The 12,550-nt window shown below is 41.1% G+C and overlaps 1 protein-coding gene across 2 annotated transcripts in view; it reads right to left on the minus strand.

Annotated features, from left to right (window-relative positions):
• The window catches only part of LOC129091134 (disintegrin and metalloproteinase domain-containing protein 12-like), a 71,078-nt gene extending 62,881 nt beyond the window's left edge, over positions 1-8,197 (minus strand). For both annotated transcript variants that reach the window (XM_054598630.1, XM_054598629.1), the window contains exon 1: positions 8,053-8,197. In XM_054598630.1, the coding sequence (XP_054454605.1) occupies positions 8,053-8,140 (88 nt within the window). In that variant the 5' untranslated portion in view covers positions 8,141-8,197. The remainder of the gene's footprint in view (positions 1-8,052) is intronic.
• Between the last annotated feature and the right edge of the window lie 4,353 nt (positions 8,198-12,550).

Consider the following 12,550-nt stretch of genomic DNA (forward strand, 5'->3'; position numbering starts at 1 on the left):
ATGGATCATGTGATATGGAACCTGGAGATTGGGATCTTACAAGGGGTTGTAAGGAAATCTGTGTAGTCGTGTGATGATTAACAAGAAACAAAGAAAAAAAAAATCAGGTTTTTCTGAGTTCTCTCAAAATGTTGTATACTTTGCAGGAGATTAGGAACACTTTCATTGAATATCAACTGCTTTCATCCAGTTAGCAACTTCTGGTTCTGAAAAGTGAAGCCAATGTGCATGTGCCTAAAACCTGTATTCTCTCTAATAGACCTTAGTTTATTGTTTCAATCCCTAGTTACAAGATTTTTGATAAAGCATGATGTTCATTTAGTAAATTATGATCCGACTTAGAGTAAAATAGATGATAAAGCAGGGTGTTTTTTAGGGCGTGGCTAGCTTGATTGACAGGTTGCTATCACTGCATTGTCCGGTCTAGGAGTGTTCTTGTTTTTGTCTTACAACTTTAACCCTTTCACGGTGTGTTCCATGAAAGTGTATTGTAACATTTTGGTTGCCAAAAATGGCTTTTTAAGCGTTTAGTGGTACCTCACGTCACACCTGGTTGCAAAAAAACAAGATGGCGACCACCGAAATGCCAAACTCGAGGCTTCCAAGGGCAGTCAACTAACCAATGGGTGAAGTCAGCCAACGGTTCCAACAGCACTAACAACGCTAACTACGCTGCTATATATATTCTCTGAATCCCTTATTTTGCACCTCTGTTCTGCTCTCTGTTTTTTCTTCTTGTGAAATATTGAACACTTAAACCTCTTCAGGATTAAAAACTACTAAAATGAAAAAGGAACAGCTTGGTTTGAACTCCTCACAGACTTATGGAACTTGTGATGAGGGGGAAGGCATTGCTTGGCCAAAAGCTAAAAGGGTCGCAAGACAAAAGGTTAGGAACTTGAGGTCTAGGTCAGGGATTGGCCTTTTTTAGTTTGTAACCCCTTAAAACAAAGGGTACTTGTCGCCCATCACCATATTGGTTATGAGAAGATCAATCAAACTGAATATTTTCCCTGTTTTATTAGATTTACTTTAGAGACACAAAGGGGCAAAATTGTCAAGTGATATAGTGAAAATGTTGATGTTTTTAGACACCCTGACGATATTTCTTTCCCTTTTTAACCATATTCTGGCCTGGTTTAACCTCAATATCCAGCCGTATGAACTAAATCACTGCTTTTTGGGGTAATTTACTGTTCCCAATGGTATTTCAGAGTGAATCTTTCCTTGGTTTTATCAGTGCTCCCAAATGAGTGCATTCTCCACAGCCTACAAGCTGCTGGTCCAAGGGAACATATGACCTTCCTCAGTGCTTTGCAGATGTCAAGACGTTCTTTCTTACTGCCCTTTCACAACTCCAGCCCTTCTCTTTCCGCCTCAACAAAACAAAACAACTGTTCGGCTTTATTAAACCCAAGAGCCTGCCTCCATCGCAAAAACCAACTGCAACTCACTCCATGACACAATATATTCATAACAATCTTTGTTTTCCCAACACAAATGGCGTGCTGTTCTTTTCGTCTGCACACTTGATGAGGACTCGTGCCCCCCACATGTGCACAGGGTCCTCACGGAGATGGGATACAGGCTACACATACGTAGACACATCAATAAAGAGCACTCCTAATCACAGTCACTCTTGCCTGATGGCTGGCGCTGGAAAAGCACACAAGGACACACTCCAAAGTCATGTTGAGAGCAATTTCTCTCCGATCTTGAGCATGTCAGATTGAAAAAAAAAAAAAAAAAAAGCCTTCGGCAGCTTGAATGACACTCTTCTGACGTGCAAAGTCCCCAGAATGGTACAAGAACAAGTGCGGAGGAGACGTGGTTCCAGCATTGTTTTGACATAGGTGGACAAAGTTTAGTTCCTCCTCTAACCCCCAAAAGGAAATGGGCTAGGAATAAGAGCATGTGGAATTAATTAGGGCAGAGTTTAAATCGGCCTGATTCAAGCCGAGGTATGACACAACAAAGACGAGAAAAAGGTAAGAAAGCTCCACGTAACACGTTCCATATGAAAATGTGTTCTCGATAAAGCAAATCTAAAAACATGATCACCTTTTCCCCATCAAGAGCATCTATCCACAGCCATTTCTTTTTTCAGATTCGGTGTGTGTCTTTAATCAGAGCACTGACTGGATTGGGGACATGATCCAGCAAAGTTTCTGAGCCAAAAGTTGGTTCTGACATCAGCCCATGGGGGGAACGTGGTTATTGTTTATGGCTATTGTTCATTTAATAATGGATGATTGACAGGTTTACCGCAAACACAATTTATCCCCAATCAGCATCATCCAATTATGCTAATTCAAACAGTACGGTGATTGGGAATAGAATGATGAATGTTACATTGGGAGGAAAAGCAGACGCTTTTTCCTAAATGACCTTGGAGACAAAAGCAAAGAAGTCCTCTGCCTTTCCTTATCTCTTCCTCTCCTCCATCATCTCCTAGGCCTGTGACGATCATTATCATCATTGACTGCTATTAATCCTTTTTTTGATTGATCGATGAATCCTTTATTTAATAAACTTTGTCAAAGAATAGTGAAAATTCCCATCTAATTTTCCAAATGCCCAACATGTATTCGAACTGCTTGTTTTGAACCAACCAACAGTCTATATAAAGAATCTCCTTGGGACTGCATTTCCAACAAAACAAGCAATTTCCGGTTGTCACCTTGGGCTCTGGGGATGAGCATTTATCACTATTTTCTGACATTGTAAAGACTTAAAAAATAGACTAAAAATACACAAATGAAGTGCTGGTGAAAAAAAAACAAAAAAAGAAAACACAGTACTCAGAGCTCTAGATGATACAAAACAGAGAAAAGCAGCAGATTTTCATATTTGGGAAGCAGGAATTCCTGTTCTATTGATCACCTAGTCAACTAATCTTCACCTTGCTTTTTTTTTGTTCACAGTTCAGGCTTCATGGAGATTACAGAGCAAAAGGTGAAAAGTGCCCGGTAATCTTGGCTTGACTCCACAGTAAGCATTTAAACCCATTTGGGGGACATTATGTCAGCAGCCCGAGGGTTGCGCTAGGAAACATAGAAACCCTTTAGGTGACATCATGGTAATGGGAATCTGCACAAATTGGAGAAAGGGTCTCCTTAAATCAAATCTAATAAGGTAGCAGTGTGTCAAAAGTCACAGCTCAGAGTTGTTAACGGTTGGATTTATAGGCAGATTATTTCTTTTAGAGCATAGTTAGGGTCATAATCACGCCGTTTAACACTGGGCTCCCTCTACTGGTAAATAGCTCTTTTGTGTGTTCTCGCTCTCTTCCTGTCTCCCTACCCCTACTTTGTATACTGAACTCATTTACTGTCACACTAGCATGATGTCAGCACCTAATTAATGTTTGGAAAATAGATGGTTCTGCAGCAGTAAAATGCCCCTCGGCCCAGCAGGAGGTTAATGTTGTCCGAGGAACCGGTTGCAGTTACGCCGCCGGCGGGTGACAGTGTAACTCTTCCCCCTGCTGCGAGGGTCTGTGCTTGGTTCCTGGCATGGAGCCCATGTGTGTGTGTGTGTGTGTGTGTGTGTGTGTGTGTGTGTGTGTGTGTGTGTGTGTGCGCCTTAGCAACAAAGGTCAGAGTCAAAGAGCTTCTGGAGCAGAGCTGTGTGAAAGCTTGTTAATATGGTCGCTATGATGGATTTCATTTACAGCGGCCCTGGAAGTTCTCTCTGTCATGGGAAGCACATGCCTGGCGCACATTCAAAGCACGACAGAACTACAAAAACTAAACCTCAAGCCACAGCAGAATTGCAGAGAGAAAGCAGGGGGGGGCAGCTGCTGTATCATCCTCAAGACATTGTACACTATGCAGTGGCATTTATGTCACTGTAACCACCATGGAGAGAGTCGAACATTAAGGATGAAAGTGTTTTTCAAAGTCATTTATCAAGATATATTTGAATCATTGTACATTGAATATCTTTGACAAGCAAGCGACTTTAAGACATAAGCTTAAGAACCGCTTTATTCACTTGGTACTGGAGAACATGAATATAACTGACCCAAACATTCAGAAATATTAGACTGGTCAAGTTTCTACTTGAAACTTTCGTCTTTATTTGAAACTTTTCAATGTGCTGCTTTCTCTGATTCCATTATATATACATCACAAGTGGTCCGACCGTGTTGAGGATCATAACTCAGAGAGACGCAGACAAAGCAACTGGCTGCAGCAGAACTTCGTTTGAGCCAATTTGTTAGAATCCTACTCAGGTAAGAGCTGGCTGTCTTGTTCCTGCTTGTCCTTTCTCATTGAAGAATAGGAACGTGAAATCTGGGCGGATGCTGCATGCCAAGCTGGAAATGAGATGATATGTGTTTCAAATCTCAGTGGAAGGCAAAGACTGGACGTACATCTAGTCAGACTGGGGAATGTTCCCCTTAGAACCTACAGTGGAAAGTTTGTAAATCTGGAATTGCAATGCCTGTTATTGATTCCTATTCTCTGCCTCGGCGGCTCTCAGAGGATGATTAAAAGGTAAATGCTGATGTGACTTTCAAATGAACAAGATCAATGTGAAAAGTAAAATGTCTGTTTCTTGTAGATTTAAAAAGAAAAAAAAAAAATGGTGTCTTAAGGTGATGTTATAACTGCTAAAAATGCCTGGATATTTCTCAAACTCAATCCCAACCAAAGAGGTGATAATTGTTAAAACTCTGTGAGCCATAATCACTGTAAAGTCAGAAACGGTCTTTTTTTGTCTGAAGAGCGAGATATGTATGTTGAGTTGGTGGAGACTAAAAAAGGAAGATTGAATTGTGGACTTACATTCATCAGGTGGACAGAAATCTCCAAATGAATGCTAACTATGCTAATGATGCAACTTTAAAAAGGGGATGATGGAGCTTTGTCACAACAGACATGTTGCAGAAAATAAAGCACAGGTGAAACCACATTGGGAAAACTGCTAACATCAGAAACGGCTCCGCTCCATTAAGGGTGTTGGATACATTGAGTGAACCAGGCTGCAGAATAGCAAAACCCTGAACCTGCTCAACTAAATGGAACCCAGTTGTTGTTAGATCTTCTTGTGGCCATAGATCGAGCTATCTGACATTAACTTACATGTTATTCATCTGCAAAACAGGACACAAGATCTGACCAGAACAGGCTTAGAAACTGCCAATGATTTTGAAACACTGATGGGCTGGAACTTGAACTCACCCCAGACAGACTCGACACTGACAAAATATATCAGAGCCAACTGGGCCCTCTCTCTCTCCTCTCTCTCTCTCTCTCTGACCAGACAGGGAGAGAGAAGACGCTCGGGGGAGAGCTGTGTGCCGAGCTCAACTCTGACCTGACTGGGTGTGAAAGTCCGATGAGAAAGTCCAGAGCCAGCATCAGGTTTCAGCTTGTGGGGGGGGTGGGGGTCAAATGAGTCCAAAAGCAGCTCCAGGAAATCAATGCAACACATGTAGGGTTAGGCCACATGAGCACGGTCCAGCTATTTCCCCTTCTTCCTATATAAATATCCCCACTGCGGAACAGCAACTGCTTGATCAATCTGTCCGAATGCACCATCACACGTCGGCCAACTCTTCTGGCCGTCCTCCTGGGTCTCAACTATCCTGAACAACTCATCTGGAGGATCTGATTCCATTCATACTGGAAAGATACTAAATGCGTCTGACTTGAGATGGGTCACGTCGTGGAGATAATGTCTCTCTGGGGGAGGACACTGTTTGCCGAAGGAATGTTTTACTACGGTCCAAAAATATATTCGCAGCTCAACTTTCATTTGTCTGAGTGTGCAGCACGCAAGCTGCATGCAGCGCTCCAGGCAGACAGAGTCATGTCGGCTGGAGCGGTAAACTACAGCTGGCTAATAAATACGGGCTGACACTTAAGTGTGTCAACCATCGGGAGGAAATCATTCACAAACGATCCCCGGCTAGAACAGTAACATGCACAAGACAGGCAGGGTGAGGGAAAATAAAATAATAATAATGACGAGAAAGCTCAAAGGGGCGGTGGCATGAAATATGTATGCAAACATGATGTAGCATGGAGCTGAACTGCTCCATCTTTCCTTAGCAGCCTTGAATTCCTGACAGCAAAGAGAAAGGTTTGCAGTGACGGGAGACAAAGTAGATACGCATAAATGTGAGCAGTCATGATTCCCACTCATTGTGATTTAACATGAACTAAGCTGCAACTTATTTGTACAAATCAAACATTCATTTTGTCTATAAATGGTAAAAAATAAAAAATTAAATGGGGGAAATTCCACTCACGAGTTCTGAAATCCCAAAGTGACATCTTCAAAGTGCAGTCCAAAATATGCTCAGTTTGAATTTAAGATAAGAGATAAGATAATCCTTTATTAGTCCCGCAGCGGGGACATTTACAGGATTACAGCAGCAAAGAGGATAGTGCAAGATCAAAATAAGTATTATAAATAAGCTCATTTTATTTTTTTTTACATAAGACAGAGAAAATATCAAATCCTAAATGATTGATGGATTTTTAAAAATGTTGCTGATTAAGTTTTTGAACACAAAGGCATCACGCTGCAGAACCCACGAGAACCGAACCCATCAAGGGGCCAACTTCTGATGACGAAGGAACTGTTGATGAATAAATTAACAACTTCCTCGCGCTTTGATCCCAGTTTTACAAATTTGCCCTGGCTGGTAATTAATTCCCAGGATTCCACAGTTGAGCGTCGTGACTGGCAGTGTGTTCAGATGTTAAAAAATAAAAGGGTTTTTTCTGTGGAGGCCACAACTCCTCCGCTCATCACTGTTTGACGTCGTTGTTGTTGAATCCCACCCAGGGCATAGAACACTGGTACCAGGGATATCATGAGCCACAGCCCAAAGGGGTAGCAACCAGCGGGACAAAGCACACAATCATAGACCCATGCACACTCTGATGTCACCACATTTGGACATTTTCCCCAGAGCTCTCAAAAAGCAGCTATTTGTCATAACATAAAATAAAATAATCCTTTTATTAGTCATGCAGCGGGGGAATTTGCTGGACTACAGCAGCAGAGTGGATAGTGCAAACAAGAGATATAGTAAAAAAAAACAAGATAAAAACAGGTATACTAATTAAGTAAAGAATAATAAATAAGTAAAATCAACAATAACTAAAATATGATATAAAAAAATGGACAGAATGATTGTGAATATTGCACAGATTATATATATATATATATTGTACAGTGGGTATATGGATTTATACGGTCAGTTTTGGGGTATTTGTGGTCTACTGGGAGCAGAGCTGGTTGTGAATGTGTCATAAATGTTAATTTACAGGTTTCTAAAAAAAGTAACTTGAATTCACAAGTTCAAAACCAAACAATGTGAGCTTTCACTTTGTGTTCGCCACTAAAATAACTCTGGAATTCATCCATAATTGAAATCTCGAAGTATGTTTGAAGTGCCTTGAAAAACTGAAGGATGCCTAAAGCGCCAGCGAAAAGCCTCAAGTGCTACCACTGATTACCAAAGAGAGTTTCAGCATCATCAATTATACAGTCTCCCCTCTCTCTCTCTCTCTCTCTCTCTCTCTCTCTCTCTCTCTCTCTGTCTCTCTCTCCTCTGAGGTGCACGCTGGATGGACTGAGAGCTCCAAATTTGATGTTCTGCTTCTCGCACACAGATGCAGTGGAGAGAATGAGAGGAAAGCTGGGAATTAAGAGAGCTTGTTTACTCTGGAGATGATGCATTCTGCCCAAACATGTGTTATAGATCTGTAAGTCTGGTGTACTCACAAAGGCTTTCATCAAAACATCATGTACTGAAATCCGCCAAAGATGAGACATGCATGAAGAGTAGAATGGAGTAGAATATACACATACAGCAGAAATGCATCATGACATATGCAGACAGGTTCATTTCAACATACACACACATATATATATATAGATGTGCTTTTTCTTTATGTGTCTAAGTGGAGCTCATTTAAATTTCACATTCTCCTGATAATAAATCAATTAAGAAAACATCTATTCATTACTGTTTGCACATGTATTTTGCCCATGGATGGCAGGGTGGATGGCAGGGTGGATGCTTACCTTCAGCAGGTCTGGAGAGCACAGAGATGGATAAAGCCTGAAGTGTTGTCAAAATCACAAACTTCAGACTCCGGCTCCCGAGGTTCATGATGCCCGGCTGAAGCGTGGACGGGGACTGGCCAAACTGGGTTTCTTCTTCTTCTTCTTCTTCTTCTTCTTCTTCACTGCAGTGTAACCATCATGTGCAATCCAACAACAGCTGATGTGCAACAGTCCCCCCCCCACCACCAAAAAAAAAAAAAAAAAAAAAAAAAGAAATGACTTCCTGAAATATGATCGTGCGTATGAGCTGCTTTAGGAAATCCCGAGGACAGCTGATTCAACTCCGTGCACTCTCCCTCCCACCACCACCACCACCCCCTCCACCCACCCTCACCCCATTCACAGACGTCCAGGTCCAAAAGCTGAGCTCAGCGCAACAAAGACATTAAAAAAAAAAAAAAAAATTAAAATAAAGTGAGATATTTGAGGTAAATGAGAAGCGACCTCCACAAAACAGTCAACACAAGCCGCGGCTGTCTCGGTCGCCCACAGGAATGACATCAATTCCAGGGCAATTACTGGCGAGTGTTGTCTTATGAGTGGAGACCATGTGCTTCAATGGAAGGCTCCCCGAGGTCCTAACGCCGCCCTATTGCGTCCATTATTAAACAAGCATCAAGCTACCGGGAATTCACAAAGCACAACACCCCGGGGAACAGCTTTCAAAATAAAAGCTTCTGATACAAATAGGGATACACTTTTGAAATTTGTTTTTTTTAATAAGTAACGTAATTAATGAATAGAGGTTAAAATAAATTAAATCAAAGGCTGTGTTTTGTGTTTTTGTTTTCGTCTTCTCCTATGACAGGTCTATCATAGGCTGAATACCACAATAAGATATCATTTGGACCTTGAGTTAATATTATTGCTGTCAAATTACAGAAGTTCTAAACAAAGTACAGAAATGTTACCCCTATGACACAACAAACAAACGGTCTGAATTCACTTTATTTATTTATTTTAATTTGATTTAATTTTTTTTTATATTCTTTGGATTAGATTGTTCAGACTAGGGATAATGTAAGGGGAAAACACTGTCATTGACCATACATTTCTGCATCCAGTATTTTTCTCTCTAATGTGGTCAATGTTAGGCTGCAATATGTCCAGCAAATGTCAGATTCTGGTGACCATCCCTCGCAATCAAAGAGTTTTATTTTGAAGTCAACACACTCACTTTCCGGCCTTCCTCTTGTCCGTGTCTCAACTTGACCCAGCTTGTTCGGTAGGCGCACACATACTGGAGAAGCCCACGAAAAGGGTCCGTTTGAATATTTCAGCCTACACAGCCCTCACTCACAGGTGTTATTATGCATGCATGTTGTTTATTCAGTCAATGGAGGCTGAAAGCAGCAGTGTGTGGAGAAAAATGCACGCTTGAAAAAAAATATTCAACGTTTTCTCCATGCCTGCAGCCCAGATACAGTAGAAACAGCAGAAACAGTGAAGGCAGTGGGGTTGCACTGAAGGGTAGGCTCAAGTCGTGAGATATTCCACTTGTCACCCCAGAAATTTAAAGAATAAATCCCATCAAAAAAAATATAAAATTATTATCTTTATTTTACTTGTGTACAATGATAACAAAAATATATACTTATACTTACACACACCATCAAAAAACTATAACTGTTCAATTAAAATATATTTTTTCTAATTTTCTTGTTGGATACAGATATGAATCGGTGTTCACTTAGTTGATATTGTCCAATGTTAAATCTCTATCTGATCATGTGACCAGACGATAAGATAGTGTGTGTGTGTGTGTGTGTGTGTGTGTGTGTGTGTGTGTGTGTGTGTGTGTGTGTGTGTGTGTGTGTGTGTGTGTGTGTGTGTGTGTGTGTGTGTGTGCACTGGGGCTCATCATCACGCTGTTATTCCACTGGATAGTCTGTTCTCGGTGTAGAGAACAGAGAGGCATGAGTTTGAAAACATTAATATTTCAAGATATCTGAATCAATGTATCCACGAGACTCACAACCAGCTACTCAACTTGTCATTAAAGCCCTGATGTACTGGAGGATTACTGTACATGGACATGAGGTAGAGCGCTTGTCCCGTAACCACAAGGTTGGTGGTTCAAACCCCTCTACCGGCAACATGCCGAGGTGTCCTTGAGCAAGACACCTAACCCCCAGTTGCTCCCCGGGCGCTTCATTGCAGCCCACTGCTCCTCCGGGATGGGTTAAATGCAAAGAAATAATTTCCCCATTGTGGGACTAATAGAGGCTTAATTATTATTATTATTATTAATTATTATTAAATTATATGGACACGGCCCCTGCAAGCACCACACTATGGCTCAGCTCAATAATCATCTTCGGGGTGGGTGCCATCCACCTCAGGAGGGAATGCAGGCAGAAAACACCATCCGATTCCAATTGTTGCCTAACCCCATTTGAAATAGGAACTAAAGGGAGCAACCCAGTCTCATAAAACCCCAATTCCTCAAAAGCCTTTGCTTTAAATATGAAAGGAAGTAAAAGACTACCGGGGAGTATTTCTCTGCATGCTGATTTCCCTGGAACTAGACATTCAGCTATAGGACGTTACTCAGAGCTGATCTTTGGCTCTTTCTAAGAACCAGGATGCTTGAAGGAAGATAAGGTGCAGAGAGGAGCAGGCAGTAAAATAGGAACTGTGCTAGGACAGATAACACTCAATAATAAATCCCAATTTCTTGGAAATTATTCCATCTAGCCTCTGTTATTATGTAAATGCAGTTAGGGGAAAAACACAACTTTTTTTTACCAGTGCCGAAGACAAACATTTTATAGTCTCATTTGGAAGAAAACTGAACAACATATCAAAACACAACTCATATACAAAATACATATTATGAAATACAAAATACATAAAGTTCAAGAATTGCATTGATAGTGTAACCCCTCTATGCAAAACTGAATATGGAAAACAACACAAGCAGTAAATAACCTTCTTCAAGCAACAGTCATGGTTCACAGTTGTCTTAAAATGACTAATTTTAGAAAGACAGACACAATCATGATCCATTATTAACGATCTCCTGTCGTCCAAAAACACCCACACGTGCATGTGCACCGACAACAGACAAGGATTACAGAAACAGTCAGGAGGCAATCATCTCTCTCCTCCGAGACATCAGTGCAAATTTAGATGGATGAAACAGCTGGACGATGAAGAAACTCCAACTTAAAGGCTAATGAGTAAAATAACAATTAAGAATAATGAAGAGCGTCTGCTCTGTTGTCTATTATTTAAAAAAATAAATATTCACACATCTCATTTTTGATTTACGTCCCGCTCCATCATGTTGTTGAGCGGCACTCTGAGCACTCTCACTTCGGATCCCACAAATCTAAGTCTGGAATTGGCGGGCCACCGTCCATCATGAGACAAAGACAGGGACAAAAGCTCCATTCAGATGGGCACTGTCCATTAACAGAGCATTTCCAGTGAGAAGAGGTCACATTCCTCCATCGCACAGCTAATAGCTGGCACTGAATGACGGCAGAGCCCACTCCAGGCTTCGTTCTGCTTATTGGTTGTGTAATGAGGAAGATGACGGTTGAAGACTGTCCAAGAAGGGACTGTGAAGCATAATGAATGATTCTGTCTTATATCACCGCTCCACATCACATGAGATCATGTGAAAGTGGCTGCGTGAGAGGCGCTCACTCTGCATCCCATTACGTGAAGGATTCTGGAAAGAAAGGCAATTTGCAATCAAGTGAGAACAAGATAACACAGACAAACAGCATACGTTGCTGGGTCATTTTAAACATCAAAAGGGTCATCTGCTATGTGATATATCTGGTTTGTGACCAAAACACGATGCTGAGAGATTTGATTTCATACATTCATATTGGCGATGCGTTTGTAATTGCATACCACAAGGGCAGCCGGGACAGCTGCGCCATGGAGACAAGCATCTGTTTTTCTCAAAAGACAATTCTGTGGCAATCTTTCAAAAAAAAAAACCAGAAGGTCATTTAACAAAAAAAGTGCATCGAATATAATCTGTCCTCTAAGTTCACCCATTGATCCTTTCCTGAAATGATGAAGTGTTTCTTTATCCAAACAAAGATGGACACATTAATGTGAAGCGCAACAGGTTAAAAGCGTTTTTTTATTCCTATTGTGCATCACAATATTACATTTTTTATCCAGATGTGCAAAAGAGTCTTTGAAGGTTCTTAAAAAAAAAGACTTTGAAACAGAAGGTACAGTAAGCGATGTTAAATGACTTTCTGGGCTTTTGAAAGATTACCACAGATTTGTCTTTCAGGAAAACAGATGTTTAGCTCCGTAACTTGAATAATAAGTAATGGAAACACACGCGACACAAACAGACTCTGGCTGAAGGGCCTACGCTGATAGTTTAACTCGTATTCAGCAGTGTCAGAGGGCACAGTTCACGTCATCGGCCTGTTATACGATGCGACAGGCTTTGTCATCTTCATCTTCATCTGTCGTCAGC

Source organism: Anoplopoma fimbria, chromosome 5 (genome assembly GCF_027596085.1).
Source record: "Anoplopoma fimbria isolate UVic2021 breed Golden Eagle Sablefish chromosome 5, Afim_UVic_2022, whole genome shotgun sequence".
Taxonomy (NCBI): domain Eukaryota; kingdom Metazoa; phylum Chordata; class Actinopteri; order Perciformes; family Anoplopomatidae; genus Anoplopoma; species Anoplopoma fimbria.